Here is a 17341-nt window from a genome sequence, read left to right as displayed (position 1 = left end):
CTGGGGACAATCTCAGACTGCCAAGACAGTGAAATCTTAACTTCGAGATCCCAAATGTGATCTCAGTGCAGCCTCTTGTCTTTGTGAGAGTCCAGTGAAAGCAGCCCTGGGCTTCAGGGTCTGAGTCAGGAAGGGCAGGTATTTAAAAGGTGGTGCAGGTGAAACACAAGTGGACCTGAATCATAGAGGAATGAAGTAAAATGAAACTGCTTCCCAAAACATTGTATTTTAAGACCTGAGTAGTTGAGAGTAATATACTGTACATGTTGCTGGTGTGGAAATAATAGACAGTTTTTATTGTGTCATATGTACAATGTTTTCGATTATATTTTATTCCGCTGTACATTTGACAAAGAACATGTTTCGATAAGGGTACATAGCGTCAGGAAACAGAAGCTACGTGTACACTGGATAATATTGTATATGACGATATTACCTGCTATTTTATTAAACCTGTTCGACGGTATTCATTCATACATAGCAAGGAAACTATGAATGCATGCAAAAACTTTCAGTGCAAACATCGCTTTCCTTACTGTTCGGCACACTGTGGCTTTGCTATAGCTCGCCGAGTCGCCTACGGAGCAAAGAAATGCACCACTCTCCAGTATCGCAGCCCAGTGCACATACTGTAGGTTGTATTTCTTCTGTTAGCGATAAGCTGCAACGAGTAACATTATCAAAGGAGATCGTGTGTGCTGAAACTGTACAGTATATTTCAAATAAAAACGTGTACGCGAACTGTAAACGGCTGTGGCGATCTCCAGACTTCATCTCCGAACAAGTTTGTCCTGACAGTTGCTCCCACGTTAACCGGCTCATTTAAAATGATTGGTAGGCAAAGCGTGCTCTTCCTCATGAAGTCAGGCTAATATTGTCCTCACCTACTCGGGTCAGGCTAAGATGTGTTGCTATAGTTACATTAACAGGTACAGTTCGATCTTGTTTCCTGAAACCAAAAAGCCAAACAAGAACATGCGCTGAGAGAAGAAGCTATAGCCCCTATGAAATATATAGTCTACTTTAGTTTTAACTTTAGATTTCCTTTCATAAATGTTTCTTAATCAGACAACACTATAACATGGTTCATGGTTATGTATTATTGTATGCCAATTCAGTCTGGCAAATCAATTGCCAGTTCCAGTATTTTAAAATATACGGAGCTGAAACTGGGAAGTGGTTTTTAACTGGAATTTGCAAAACTGGGAATGATGCCTGCAAGGTTATACGTGTCTGTAATTTATTGCGCTCATTACAGTATTTCTGTCTTTAACTCCCTCTAGTGGTATAACGGGATACAAAAAAGCAGTTTCAGTTAAAAGCAACAACCTCTCACATTGGTTTCTAAATGTCCACACATAATCCAGACGTTCAATAAGGTGGTGTGTCGATATACCCTGGAGAATGATTCTTTCTAAACTATTAGTGAGGAAATTTCAGACTCCATTACATTGGACCATAAGAACACAAAAATAGTTCCCACACGAAGAGGGCATTTGACCATTCTACCCTGTTTGGTAGTTAGCAGCCAATTGATCAAGGACCTCATCCCCCTGTTTCTTGAAGGAATTTGGGGCGTCAGCCTCAACGACATGGCTGGCTAGCCAGGTCCACACCCCCACATCCCTCTGGCTTTTGTTCTTGGGTTTTTAAATACATTTTAAAGTTATTTTCACTTGTATCCTCAAATTTTCACCGTCCATTCTAAAGAACTCCACTGGTTTGACGTCCTCAATGCCGGTCAGACTGATTCCAGAGCAACAATACTACAACCTAAACGTGCCCTGATTCAACTTCTACACTTAGACTAAGATTTTGTTTGCCTCATTGTTTTCCCACATTGTCTGGAACACGAAAATGATCTGTGAACATAAACACCGAAGATTGTTTTCCTTATGTAGCATCATCCTGCTCTGTGTTTCAAGGGAAAAAAAAAAAACATGCACTTTATTTGTTGCTTCTCCAGTGTTTAAACATGGGAACCGATACCAATACTGAGCTATTAAATGTCAGGAAGAAGAATCTGCTAGAGATCCCAGGATCTGGATTCAGCTCTGTCATTGTGTCACAAATCAAATCATTAGGGTCGTCTTCTCAAATCACATTATCCTGATCAACCTTCAGCTCCGATACTTTACATCCACACAGGGCAGCATGGTAACACAGGGTCCCCCCATGTTCAGTTCCAAACCTGGGATGCTATCTGTGTGGAGTTTGTATGTTCTCCCGTGTTAGTGTAGGTCTTAATTGGCTTATGGTTAATTGGGTTCTGGCATAAATGGCTCCTGGTGTGAGCGAGTGTACGTTTGTGTGAGCCCTGCGATGGACTGGCTTCTCGACCAAGGTATACCCTGCCTTGCGCCCGTTGCTGCTTGCTGAGATAGGCTCTTGGCCCTGAACTGGATGAAGGAGTTAGAAACGAGATGGATGGGCACTCCAAATAAAAACATAGCTGGATAAGAATGCTCAGGCACCCTGCAATATATATACTCTTTAATAAAATGAAACAATAATACATATGTACAAAAAGCATAAAAGAAACTCTACCTCAATGTCGACTACAAAAATAGCAATAAAAAAACTGTGAAAGTTAATAAAGAGGCTACCATCTGAAGCAAGACGCTGAGGACCACTCTGGAAATGACTGGACAGAATCCAGTAACACTCCCGCATACAAACCAATGAAGAACTATTAAACAAAAACGTTCATCTGTGTCCATTAAACGTCAAGTTATCCATAGGCGTACTTGTCAGATAAACTTCGGTCATTAGGCGTCATCTGTCCACTCAGCTTCATTAGCAGCTTGACAATGAGGCCAGCCTATTAACAAGAATGGGAGGAAAAAAAAACTATAACCTTTCTCAGTCCAAATCCTCTTTATATAACCATGTAATTGAAAGTTATTTTATGGATGTGTACAGCCTGTCCTATTTGAAGAGTAAATTTGAAGATGTCTCATGAAAACTCATAAAGGACAATACTGGTCAGCACGGAGACTCTGTAGGTTTTGTGAACAAAATTACTCCTTAGCAGTCTCCCCAGCCTGCTGCCAAGCACACAACCACCAGAAAGGGCTGAGAAAGTCCTTTATGTACCCAAACATTCCATTACTTAACCAGGTGTGAATTAGGACAACCACCATCAATAAACTAATTAGCACCTACTGTGTCTATTTACAAGTAATCAAGGTCTTTTACAGCTTCTAGAAGCAGATCAGCTGTTAACTAGTCCCTCAACACCTCAGGGTCATTTTAAGTTGGTTATAATGTTGTAAGATATATTATTTTGTACACATAATGTAGTATGTACCATCTTTTTTCAAACTGCAGATTGAATTCCTTTGTTTTAAACTAGTTTTGTTAACAAAAAAGCCCTTTCAAAATAATACAGGAGGGATGGGGCATATAAACAGGCGATCCCCCTTTCAAAGAGCTTCCCTGCATGTGGATGAACTGGATCAGCTGGTTATTAACTGGTGGAAACAGCTGGTCTCCCCAGTCCCCTTGACAAAGGAAAAAGGACGGGTGATCACATCCTGTGGCGTCTGGCAAATCTATAATCCAACAGTCTCCACATTACAAGCTACTGGATAGCATATAATTAAAAAAAAGGCAAAAACGTTAAACCTGTCCTTTCTTTGGAAGGTAAAGAGGTATTTGGAGAAAATGCAAATGTAACCCATAGATCCAGGAGATGGATCGACTATTTTTTACCTTAATCGCAGTCTGAGGTTAATTATATTTCAGCACAACACCATGCAGCACACTGTAAAGAGAAGGGAGCACAACACTGCTGGCTGGGCCCACTGCCTCTTACCTGCTTGGTGTGCACAATAAAGTTCATTTTATTCTCCAGGCTGTGGATCTGGAAGTACTGGTCTGCCTCTCCCAGCTGCCACATGAATGAACCATACTTCAGGCTGATGAGCAGGGCCTTGGGTCAAAAAGAAGAGAGCTTTATTTCAACTTCCTTTGCACCATTCAGGCCAAAGACACCAACATATGTACAGAGGGAAAACTAGCAATGTATTACATGTACAGAGGGAAAACTAGCAATGTATTATTAACTCAAACATGTGAATGAAAATATGATAAGCTGTGATTTTTCCTAAAACAGCATTTAAAGAAAAGCCGAAAGAAAAACACTGTCTCGGCTGCTGGGCCTTCTGCAGGAGCTGAAAAGCTGTGCTTCTCGTTTCTCCCTCTCACTGTGGTGTTGACACAGCTCTCTGCTCAAACCTCCGAGACATTAAGAAGCGTCTTGGTGTCAATGAAATGTACGTTCCCCACAAGCAGAAATAATCAGTTAAATGCAATGGCAGCACCTTGGTCTCCATGTTCATGAGGTGCAGCCCCTTGGTGTTGACCCCAATGGAGACCCGGATGACTTTGTGGTTGCTGGAGCTGGCCTTGGTGAAGACCTGGCCGGTGAAGAAGGCCGCTCCATAGGTGGGGATGTCCCAGCAGTTCTGCAGGAAGAGACGCTGGAGATGGTGCATCTCTTTGCTCACACCCTCACTGGTGCTGAGGCTCTGAAACACAACCAGAGTCAGCTGGAAAGCCCGTTTCTCACTGTGCTCCCTCCTTCCCTGTCCCTGTGGACACTAGAAAGAGCTGCTTTTCCATTGCATATTCAGAAAGGTAATTTTTCTAATTAGTGATTGAAAAGCCTGATTAAGTCTTTTTGTACACAATGAATGCAAAAAAATGCATAATTAAGAAAAGCCAGGCATTTTCCCCAAATTGTCTTGGTTCAAATATAGATATATTTTCAAAATATAGAACCAGGTGCATGTGAAACAAAAACTCATGTGGCACTGCAAAAATAAAACCAACCTTGTATTCATGGAGTATCCTGTTTGTCCAATGATGTGCTTTGTATTTCACCTTTGTAATTGGGACAATTGATTTCAGATTTTCCTCACTGTTAAAGAAGAATATGTTAAGAAAAAGATTTCAAAACAGCATAAAAAGAATACATTACTTGCATTACGATTGCGACCACCTCTGTATATAAAAATATGTGGATTAATTGTGCCGTTTAAGGGTCTGCAAAGATCAAGTTTCTGGATTTTAGCTGAAGCTTCTAAAGTTTTTCAGTGTCCTACTTTACTTTCTTTACATATTCATAGTCTCTATTGAGGCCAAAAGAGAACACTGAGAACAGTAGGCTCTTCTTTACATAAAGAGGCAGTCTAGAAAAAGTTACCCAGCCGTAGTATCAAATATTCTAGCTCAAGAAATGGCAGAATGATATTCTCTGCTATTAATTAGCTTAGTTACCAGCACTCAACTGAGCTATGTGGGTTCTTCTCATTTATCATAAGACGGGTGACCTTAAAGCCCCCTGTAACTGAAGAAGATAGGCCTTCTCCATGGGATGGAACAATAAACAACCCATAAACACATAAACCAAGGCCATACGTTTGCTCTTACTTGAGGAATCCTTGCTTGTGCTTTTTACTCTCGTAATTTCCGTAGATGATCTGTAGCAGCAGGCTTGCCAGGGTTATCAGCTTGCTGTCAGGGCAGGGGAAGAACCCTTTGAGCAAGCAGTGGCGGGCTTCGTCGAACAGTATGAGAATAGACAGGGGGTCTTCAACCTAGGCAGTTCAAGAGCGATGCGTTAGCTCTCCTGTGCGAGGCCCCCAGTTTCCCCCCTCTCCGACTCAAGTCTGTAAGGTCTTATTACCACTGGCAAAGGTCTCAATGAGTATTGCAAGCTGTAAAGTGGAGACAAGGGGAATGGCACTGGGGTCTTAAAAGGCATCTACTTTATCATGATCTGCCATTCTTCTTTATAAAGGAGAGCAGGATCTACATGGAGGTTTTACGAGTTTTATCTCTGTAAATGGCACCAATTCCTGTAACAAGGGGGGGGAAGCCAGATGCATGTTTCTAAAGTAAGAGCAGTGCGTTTGCCTGCTCTTCCCCCCCTTATTTTGAGCTGTTGTGGACGTCAATAATCTTGCATAGTAATTAAGTAAAACAATCCAGGATGCAAAAGCTCTTCTCTGCATGACTGATGTTAAAATGCACTTAGACCTGACCTTGGAATTCAGAACTTAAACAGCAAAAGAACAGAAGTCTAAAATAAAAGAGATCATATCAGGGTTCGTAGATCAAAGAGTGCATTTTAAACCCAACCTTTTTCTCGATATCCAGGGGCAGCCTCACGTCTCTGCGGAGGAAGAGCTGGGGGGTTTCCCTCTGGGGATCCAGCACGGTCAGCTCGTTGACGATCTCTGGCCAGACGCGCAGGTGCTGCAGGGGCTTGTGATACGGCTTCAGCTGGAGGCCTGAAGGGAGGCAGCACACAGACCGACCGGGTCACAGGTCACCACGGGCCGGACAGACACACGACCGGCATGGGTCACAGGTCACCACAGGCCGGACAGACACACGACCGGCCGGGTCAGAGGTCACACAACGGGCCGGACAGACACACGACCGGCACGGGTCAGAGGTCACACCACGGGCCGGACAGACACACGACCGGCACGGGTCACAGGTCACCACGGGCCGGACAGACACACGACCGGCCGGGTCACAGGTCACCACGGGCCGGACAGACACACGACCGGCATGGGTCACAGGTCACCACGGGCCGGACAGACACACGACCGGCCGGGTCAGAGGTCACACAATGGGCCGGACAGACACACGACCGTCCGGGTCAGAGGTCACACCACGGGCCAGACAGACACACGACCGGCACGGGTCAGAGGTCACACAACGGGCCGGACAGACACACGACCAGCCGGGTCACAGGTCACACCACGGGCCAGACAGACACACGACCGGCACGGGTCACAGGTCACACCACGGGCCGGACAGACACATGACCGGCCGGGTCAGAGGTCACACAACGGGCCGGACAGACACACCACCGGCACGGGTCACAGGTCACACCACGGGCCGGACAGACACACCACCGGCCGGGTCACAGGTCACACCACGGGCCGGACAGACACACCACCGGCCGGGTCACAGGTCACACCACGGGCCGGACAGACACACCACCGGCCGGGTCACAGGTCACACCACGGGCCGGACAGACACACCACCGGCCGGGTCACAGGTCACACCACGGGCCGGACAGACACACCACGGGCCGAGTCACAGGTCACCGCGGGCCGGACAGACACACCACCGGGAATTCCAGTCAGTCAGCAGGAGACAGGCCTGCAGTTCTTACTGAGGTTGTCGGAGCAGATCCAGATGGTGAAGTACTGCTGCGTCTCCTGGGACAGCCTCATGCCTTCCATGATCTGCTGCACAGAGGTGTTGTTCCCATGCTTCAGCTCCACAGAGCGGTACGAGCCGTCCATGCGGTAGATCCGCACCTTTTCATACTAGAAACGGAAACAAGCATTTGCTCTTCTGCAAAAATTATTTGCAGAAAAATAGATCATAGTGATGTGTGATTTTTTTCAGAAGCTGAATGGTTTTTACAGGGAGGATCAATAACATCTTTAAACTGTTTTTTTCACATACCACTGGTAGCACTATTACATGGACAAATGTGTCATGCATTGTTGAATTTTCTCAGCTTTTTTTCCCTCACAGTTCTTGCGTTTTTTTACTTTTTAAAACACAGTATGCATTTTTAAAACTCCCAAAAAGTGTGAATACATGTCCAGCTTATGAAGTTGAAATCTATGCAGTACGAACTTGGCTCTAAGACATCTCAGTTAAACAGTATTTCATGTTAAGTATAAATATTATATAAATTCACATACTGGTTTGTTCATGGCTTGTTGGAGGGACTTAACAGTTGCCTCCCAATCGTTTTGCTTGTTCTCTTCACAGACTTGTAATGGTGTTCGTTCCTGTTGGTCCACGATGTGCTGGAAAAAATAAGCAATGATATATCTTATAGTTGTTACACGAAGGACTCATTGGATATTGCAGATTCCACAGAGGTTTTCAAGACACACCTTAACCTATATGGACAAACACGCACACACTTACACCAAGGCTCCTGTTCCCAGAAGCCAATGAACCGACCAGCATGTTCTTGAATTGTGGGAGGAAACTGGAGCACTCGGAGGAAACCCGCGCACAAACAGGGAGAACCTACGAAATCTACGCAGATGCCACCTCAGAAAGTGAACCCAGGGCTCCAGCGCAGCGAGGCCCCGATACCAACCACTGCGCCAGCGTGCTGCTCGATGCCAGGCTTACCCTGTCGATTTCCGGGTGCTGGAGCAGAAGCTGCACTATTTCGGAATGTCCTCCTCCTGCAGCGAAGTGCAGCGGGGAGCTCAGCTGCCCGTTCAGGAGGTTGGGATTGCATTTCCCCTTGTCCAGCAGCAGCTGTGTGGCTTCCACCTTTCCGCACCTGCAGCAAAATTCACTTCAACTATTTCGCCTGAATTCCTCAAATGAGCAACAAGGACATGAGATAAAATGGCACATGGCATAATGCAGTATATTTAAGATGTCCAGAAAGCTTTTGATAAGGCCCACCATACAAGGTTGAAAAATTGAGTGATGCTTCTACTGTGTGCTCATCCTCTTGATTTAGTATCATCGGCACACTTGACTGTGTATTAGCTGTATCAGCTGATGTTTTGATGTTTTATTATTTAATTTAAAAGAGCAGTGGTCCAAGTACAGATCCCTGTGGTACCCCCACACTATTAACCAATCCACAATCCAAATGCAGTCAACCACCTGCAATTTGACAATTAATGAAAAAGAAGAGCTGGAGTTCAAACTCGAATCAAATTCACAGGCCCAAACCTGCTCATGCACATTACTTGGCTTGGCACTGTTATATTTGTGCATCAGACTGTGAAATGTGCTCACAAACATACAGAAATAACTTGCATGGTAATTTTAATAGCCATATTTAACAATGATAATTCTCTGAATTTATAAGCCTCATTTTACTGCACCCATTTCATCCATCTATGAAGGACAGCACCTACCTGGATGACACATGGCAGCCATTGTGCACCAGCAACCCCACTACACAGCAGATAACACCGTGGCAAATACAGGTTATAAATTAGGTTTTCAAAGGACATTATAATGTGCAAAAGTGAACACTTACATGCGGATGTAGCAGGTTTCTAGCAGGTGTTGAGTACACTGCACTTAAAAACTCTCTCAGTTTAGACCACTGCTAGATTTCTTAGTAAATTATATATATTGCTTTGACAACAAGGAAACATGGAAGGATACTCTACTATTACTGACTTCAGTGATGCATTAAAGACACCTGGGAAGCCTCTGCTTTCCCATGACAACCTACCAGCAAGCGTAGTGTATGGGGGCCCAGTGATCACTGTCCAGCTGATTGACCGAAAAGCCGCTGTCCAGCAGCTTGGTGAGCAGCTCGGTGTCCCCCTCGCAGGCACTGCGGTGCAGGGGGAAGTCATCCACCCACTGCCGCTCCCTGAGGACCGAGCACACAGACACATCCTCATTCCTGAAAGGACCCTGGACCCCATCACGGGTTCACCAGAAAATTATACACGACCCGGCTGGCGTTCCCGAACACGTCCCGTCCCGAGAAACTCCAGTATTTGCAAATTTACGTGTTTTTCCAGGGGGTATCATCAAGAGCGACAGCTTGTAGAAATACAGTTCCATCACCGCTATTACCATAGTGAAGGCTGTCAGGGGCCACTGAGAAGGAACAACTGGGAGTAGCAGCTCTTTAATTCGCTTCTCATCATTGCAAGAATTTCTTTGCGGTTTCATAGCCAAACGCTTGGAAAATTGAGGGAAGTCTAACCAGCAAAAGGGCCGCGCTAATAAATGGACAAATTGTTGTACCAATGATTGCTAACTAAATGTAAGGAGGCTGCAAATCGTGCAAACAAATATTGAGATGCAAAAACTCCTAGGGCTCGAAAACAAGGTTGCCAATAAGAACACTTTTGTGTCCATGAAATACTGAATAAAGTGCTGATACTCATACAAACTTCACACCGTTAACATATACATAAATCCAAACTTAAAGGTATTATGCGGTCAGAGGTCAATTTTCGAACAAAAAGGATCATTTCAGAAGTCTGCTCAAAGAACTTCATTGAGGCCCGAGATCTGTTCCAGCGTTCAGTGGCACAGGAACGATTGAGAAAGAAAAGTTTCTCACTTGTCTTCAGTCACACTGCTCATGCTGTGCTGCCATTTCTCCCTCTTTGGGATCTGGATTTTGGAATAGTCTGGAGCTCCAAGGCCAAAGTACGGATTTATGACCACTTTGTCCACCTGGGAATATGAGAGACATGCACTTTGCTGCAGTGCTTGAGAGGATGCTCACACACAACATGCACTCACGCCTTTTAATCACTCCTGCATCAAAGAAAACAGTCACCCAGCAGATTTAAAAAACTTGAGCACTGTGGAGTAAATCTGAATTGCCAGTAGACATTGTGGAATTGGATTAAACCAAACTTCAACCTTATATCAGTGTTCCGAAGCAAATAACACACTCAAATATCTGTATACTTCTACAGCTCAGAGCTGTTTTGCACAATTTTCTAACATTTGAATTTACCCGATTTGTATACTGCAGATCAGAGCCATAGAGTGGGTTCTGAATACACATGTCTGCTTTCTCCAGAGACATCATCCTGCTCTTTATCTCCAGGGCAGTGTAGCCCATGTGCAGCGTGTCTTCTGACTGGCTGCTCTCAATGGAATAGGCAGGGTTGGTGACATTGGTTTTAACCCGCTCCACAGGGGCGGGTCTGAAGAGCGCTGGTATGGCGTGGGGTACGGCGTGCTGCTCGGCGAGCCACCTTGGGACCAGGGAGAGAAACAGAGCACCGTCAGCAGATGTAAGCCTGACAGATGAGCCGATCTGCACCGAAGGCTGACAAGAACCGCTCATACTCTGCGGTGCTCTACATGTAGAGGTATCACGTTCACGGAGCGTTGGAATTGAACCTTACTTGTCCAGAGCTATGAGCATCCGAGCCGTAATAGTAGAGAAATGAGTGCTCGTCTCACTGCACACTCGCATGATGTCTTGAAAGCAGTAAAAGCTTGGACTCCCGGGGCAATACACAGGCTTGCTGTTGTCTGTGAATTAGGAACAAGTGAGGACAGACATCTTGCTTACCAGTATTCTACTGGAAAATAACAGGTTTAGATGCCATCTTAGAACCCATAGCCAAGTTCCACTATAAATGAGTGCCAGATAAAAAAAAAGAATGGCCAAATTAGCTCTTGCAGGTAAACTTTCAGTGAAACTCACAGCTACACTAGTTTCTATAATTCTGTAATTTGAACTCAAACCATCCACACTGAAATCACAAATCACTGCCATTCGGGTAAGAGGTTTTATTCACCACATTTCATTTTATTGCCATTACATACATCTTATTATTCATTTTTCTATTTTAGACTGAATATGTTAAAAGCCCGTTTTATATGCATCTATGAAAACGGTAAGATCTCTTCCAGGCAACACATTCAGGTACAGCAAAGCCTCCGCTAATCTCCGACTTAAAAAACCGTCCGGCAGCAGCTTACCTTTGGGAGTGACTGGCACAACGAACAAAGAGGCCTCCTTCCCCGCGTTCTCCCCATCCAGAGGAAACGTCCTCATGTGTACCACTCGCTTACCTGCAGCGAGCAACACACACCACGGCCACGCCCTTTAAAAAAACTGTTCTCTCCTCACACAACAACCGCAGCGCTCCCGTTAACTTGCCTTCTTCAAAAGCCTTACTGACGCAAAGACACCCTGACGAAAGAGCCCCGTTTATCTGTCTGACTGACACTGTAGTTCTTCAGGCCATGTAATGATTGCAATACAAGTCTCAGAATTTCCTGGAAAGACACAACCAACGTGGAATAATATTCTGTCATTTTATTCCCAACCCTCCCTTCTGCATTTTTCTCCTTAATTACAGGTTTTAGTTGTGTTCTAGTTCTTAATTACAGGACACATGTATTTTACGTTTTATGCTTGTGGCATGTTTGTAAATACAACTGATAAGTGTCAGAACTACCCATTATTTAAGGATGTTTCCTGAAGTGTGACCAGTCAAACAGAAGGAAACTAAACTAATTGTAGAAGTGTTTAATAAATTGTCACTCCCACCTGAGTGAGTATATCCACATTATAAACTTGAGTAACTAAGTAATTGAGTAATTAAGTGCTGTTTAGACAGGCACATAGAGGAGAAGGTCTATAGAGGTCTCCAAGCTGTAGTTGTTGGATACTATAACCTTGAAATGGGAGATCTGTGAAACTCAGGATTGAGTGCAGAATCAGATTAGCCAAAAGACTGAACAAGCCAGGAGACCAATTAAAGGCATGAATTACCACTGGGGATTTTGAGCTCAGGACACACAGTGATCCCCAAAGATCAGGGCTGGGAACGTCACTTTTCTGAATTGAGTAAAATGCACCCTCTTGCACAAACTGCATGTATTTGTAATAAAATGCATGAGCAGTATAAACTGCGGTTTAAAAAACAAAGTTTTGGCCAAGGTTATTTTCTTTTCTGCCTCATCCAGTAAGGTGTGTTTCAGCTTGACAGAGACTCGATAAAAAAGCCTGGGTTCGGAGACGGCTGCCTTTGAGTCATAAGCCTCACCACGACAAAAGAAAAACAAAAACTAACCTCACCTCTTCCAGCATGAGCATGCTCTCTCACTAAAGCCATCTGAAATGTTTGTTTTTGTGGCTACAGTTACAGGAAACCACTTGCTCACAGCAACCAAAATTATATTGAATTAGAAAACAACAACGATGTTGGACGGTTCAAAAGTTTTTCACGACGGTAAGTAAAAAAAACAAGAAAACAAATTTTCAGCAATTAAAAATTTCTGCAAAATATTGCCTTTCTGCAAAAATACTGTTCTTTCTTCTGCCTTCACTACCTCTTGTTTGCTCACATGACACAGCTCCCTGCTATATTTTCTTTACAATAAAACAACATCAGGCAGAACTGGCTAATTCCAAAGTCATACCTTTCAACAAAATAAAAAAAAAAAGTTTAATTTAACACACGCTATTGCTGAAACATTTCTAGCACATGAATATGCCCTGTGTAGACATGGTTGCTTATAATCAGAAAGCCAGACTACCATTTTCAAGTGTATGTGTATCTAAAAGACAACATCAGACACTACTGACCTATCAGACATAATACACCCAACTTGTATGCAAGACTGCTGCTGCTGTTGTGAGAATTTACTACACTAATCAGAGCAGGGGTGGACACAATGTTCAAACTATATTTTTAAAAAGGCAAAAGACTTTCAACAATGCATTTCAACTACAATTCCTCTCACGTTAACTTACTAACCTGTTGTGGCTATGGCTGAAATCCTTCATGGACCAGTGGCACAAAAGCCTGTCAGCTAAATTAGTCAATTAAATGTGAACGGATAACGTTTTCCTATTTATTAAAAATGTCCACATTTTTTAAACTGCTCATGGTATATGTACAGGTGATGTAAGATGCCCACTCTGTACTTACTGTAATGCAAATTAATGTAAAGACACTTTGACCAGATACCATGTTTCAATTAGAGAATTCCTAAAATCATATATTTAGGTCATGCACAAATAACCACACCAAGAATTCCATGCCCACAATCAAGTCATAGTTGAATCTACCTTTGAACCCTTGGTTGTTCGATACAGGTTTGGTTGTCTCATCCACATATTCTAAAATTGACCTGGATTTATCACCATCTATTTGGATTTTGGTTCTTAGAAGAACTTTCTTCCTCTTCTTTTCCTTCCCTTCCAAAGGAACTTCTAAGAGAAGAATCTGAAAGTGAAAAAAGAAGCAGTAACAGTTTTTAATCTGTGCAAAGGTTAGAGCTGGAGACATAAACAGGGTTAGGCTAAAGCTAAGGACTAGGTGTAAGGTTGAGGGCAAGGATGAGGGCTACATTAAGGGTTGTGGTGCCAGTTATGTTTAAAGCTACAGGCTGGGTTAACAGTAAAGCTGGGATCTAGCTTACAGTTAAAGCAACAGACAGCAGTCAAATCTGGGTTTACTGTTAAAAATTGCACTAGAAATATGGTAAGAATTAGGATCTGGTGTTAAGGTTAGGATCAGGATTTAAGAGAGGGTAATTGTTAGAGTTCGAGCAGCAGTCAGGGATAGAGAAAGCAGTAAAGCTATCATAAGGGTTAAGGATTCAGCTGAGGCTTAAATAAAGGTCGGTGGTACTTTTTCAATAATTAAAACCCAGGTTCCTAAACATCTGAACCATTAGACATAATATTGCACTTCCGTTTCTATCTAGTTTTCCTCCTTACCTCATACGCCTTGGCCCTGTATTCCTTGGAGTTCAGACTGACGGGATTCTTCGGTCGAATCACAGCTACAAATATGTCTTCCAGGTTGCCCTGGTTCCCCATTCTGTGGGATCGGCTTCAGTTTCTCACACGCTTCAGAAGTAAGAATAGCCCCCCGAGGTTCACCATGCCTAAAGAAATTGAAACACACACAATACGAGTACTGCAGGCTTTCTTCTAAACTTCGCTACAGAGTTAACTAGATGGGTTCCATGTGTAGAACCGAGCTCTCCTGGGTCCCCATGAGTGACCCAGTGATTAAAGTGCATAGAGAAGTACAGCCCCGTAGTATAACCACAGCTGGCTCGAGCCTGTTGTTGTGCTGTTAGCTCACTGGGGCCAGGATTCTACAGGAGGGCTCCTCAGCCTGCAACTGAACACCGACCGTTGAGTTTTGACGTCACTTAACTCTCACAGGGCGGTGTGAGGCTTAGAAATAATGCTATTAGTATTTAACCATTACCTTGAGCTCAGCCTGTACTATGATATTTCCTAAAATATAGTGTAAAGATAGGGCTTAAGTGTGCACCAAATGATTCTACTCTTTGTATGGATCATTATTTAACATGTAAAAGGCATTTTCTTTCCTCATCTAAGGAATACGACTACTAAGAAATAAAGTGAACTGTAAAACGACAGGATGTTTTAATCTCCTTTATTTTATATTCAGCTGGTATCGTCATTACCACTTCTTTTTAAAGAGACTTTCTTTTTCTTGTGTAACCGGCCATAACTATTTTTTGCAAAGAGTTATGCATGTGCAATAGACGTGATGTATAATGTTTTGTTATGTATTCAGATGTACAGAACGTTCAGTTTGTCCACAAGAACTTTCCCCTAGGGAGCAATAACTTTTATCTCAATTTACCTCGAAACGCAAAGGCAGTAGATTTCATTTGACCGTATAGCATAGCTGTGCCACCAGGTGGACAGTGGTTGTAACTACAGCAAACACAACGGAATGGGTGCATTTCAAGCTGTACTGCTAACGGAAAAACTCCCATCCGTATGAACCTTTTACAACTTATAGAGAGAATTAGAGGAGTTTATTTGCCATGTGTACGTGTACAACGAGAATCTTATTTGCGCTGTTCTCTCGGGACATGCACACTACAGCAGATAAGACCTCACAATGCAGACAATACATTACAAAACAGTAAACGTTACGACGTTGTAACAATAAGAACAACGAGTGTTGTTAAAGCAGATACTTTCTTATAATGTACATGATACAGTATCATGTCTTAAAGTAACACTGTATTTTAATACTAAAAATTGTGAATCACAATATCCTTGCTAGCCTATTCATTCAAACCAAAGACAGATTTATTTGAGATATTCGGGTGCACAAATCTATTCTTTCGTTTTGTCTAACATCTCAAGGAGTGACATCACAACACAATACAGCAGTGACAGTCACACCCAGTTTAAGTCAACCGCTACAAAATCAGTACGTTGTTGTTCCTGCATTTTAACATTTCGTAATCTGAGAATTTATAAACATACCGACGAAGAGCGAATTACAATCGTTCAACAGGAGTATAAATACATGTATAACCTTAGCATCGTTATTAATAGCAGCATCAAACTGTGTACAGTGCAGAAGCACAGGGTATTCGCTCCTCTGTTCATTGTTAAAATAAATTTCTTACCTATCATCCAGAAGCGTGCCGTTTTATATGGAAATTCAGACGAATGCCTTTACAGGTAAATATGGAACAACAACAATAACAACAAAACATAAGATAAAAAGGTCTCTGGCTTCCTGTGTAACCATTTCCTCACCAACAGCTCTGCTCTCCTCCTACACGCTATTATTTCGGCTTGGTAAGTTTTGAAGTTCCGGGTCACGCTTGTGGCACTAGCAGCAGTTAAGAGCTGTTCGGCTCATGGAGACAAATTACATCTCATTTGAATTGCCAGGGGGCCAGTTTGAGCTGTTGACCTTTTCTGAGCTTGTACATACTGCAACAGATGGTTAAAATGATGCCGGTTACCTCTTACCTTTCCTGTTAGGCTGGCGATATTGGCTCCAGTGGCAATACTGGATTTCTAATGCACACCGCTACACGAGCATTCAGGATGTCATACCCATGTAGCGGACAAATTTAAAGATCGCCCCCCAGCTCCGGAATACATTTATTTTCAGTTTCAATTTTAGACCGAGAGATCAGCCGTGATCCGGTTTACTACAAGCAGTCGAGCCTCCAGAAAATCTCTAGCAGAGAGGCGCCGACAGCCCTAATCATTGCGTTCCCAAGGCTTTGATGCAGTCTAAGATATAAATGAATTGACAAAAATGTTTTATTAATTATTGGAAAATCTATTAGGAAAAATCCAACACGATATATTATGTGAGTAAATCCAGTTGTAGTAATCCGGTAATCCAGTAAATCCAGTTGCCATTAAATGAATTTGGGTGCGCTCGTTTACGTGGCAGTTAACCTGAATCAATATACTGAACAAATAAAATCCACGTTCCAAGTAATTGTATTATAAAAAAGGCTTGTTGTGTGGGTGGGTGTTCCAGAAACGTGGAGGGGAACAACACTGAGGCAGATGATCAGGTTAAGGGTGGGTGGGGTGGGGATGAGGACTGATGGATTGTTGGATTTTATGGTGTGACAGAGGATAAAAGCAGAAACAGGTCCACGTGAAAAACAAGTGCCGCTGAATCAACCACTCTGTCGCACGCAAAAGCCATGCAAAATAAGACCTCACACAATATAGGCAACAGGCATGCAAAACATACTTTACATATGTTCATTTACGTACTTCATCTTCAATGGCCTGAGATAGATAAAGAACAACAAAAGAAACTGACTTAAACCGATTAATAGAAAAACGACGATTATTTTTGTAGCACGTGCCCCACTGACACCGTGGGACAAACTCAACGTTGGTCAACTCGTCCTGCTGATAAAGATTTGTTATCAACGGATCAATGGGTTGTCTACGGCAGAGGTTCACAACTATGACCCTAGAGAAACACTGTCTTCTGGTTTTTGCCCCAACCAAGTTCTTAATAATTAACAATGTCACAGTCTTGCG

General features: G+C 43.1%; 1 protein-coding gene across 2 annotated transcripts; it reads right to left on the bottom strand.

Moving 5' to 3' along the window:
- Positions 1–2476: 2476 nt before the first annotated feature.
- Positions 2477–16501, bottom strand: krit1 (KRIT1 ankyrin repeat containing). 2 transcript variants are annotated; one of them, XM_088600565.1, is made up of 17 exons: positions 16295–16501; positions 14252–14421; positions 13598–13754; positions 11497–11589; positions 10914–11043; positions 10517–10760; positions 10112–10227; positions 9263–9406; positions 8188–8344; positions 7743–7850; positions 7199–7355; positions 6148–6299; positions 5437–5603; positions 4837–4924; positions 4326–4532; positions 3818–3934; positions 2477–2821 (listed from the first exon to the last, which is right to left on the bottom strand). In XM_088600565.1, exons 2-17 carry the CDS (start codon positions 14351–14353, stop codon positions 2732–2734), a joined length of 2229 nt encoding a protein of 742 aa, XP_088456691.1. In that variant the 5' UTR covers positions 14354–14421; positions 16295–16501; the 3' UTR covers positions 2477–2731. The 2 variants fall into 2 exon arrangements, with proteins under 2 accessions (XP_088456691.1, XP_088456689.1); XM_088600563.1 differs by lacking the exon at positions 16295–16501 and adding an exon at positions 15943–16142.
- Between the last annotated feature and the right edge of the window lie 840 nt (positions 16502–17341).

The sequence above is a fragment of the Lepisosteus platostomus genome, chromosome 12, assembly GCF_059453375.1.
Source record: "Lepisosteus platostomus isolate fLepPlt1 chromosome 12, fLepPlt1.hap1, whole genome shotgun sequence".
Lineage (NCBI taxonomy): Eukaryota > Metazoa > Chordata > Actinopteri > Semionotiformes > Lepisosteidae > Lepisosteus > Lepisosteus platostomus.
Note: the sequence above shows the minus strand (reverse complement) of the source record. Positions and strands in the feature narration are given on the sequence as shown.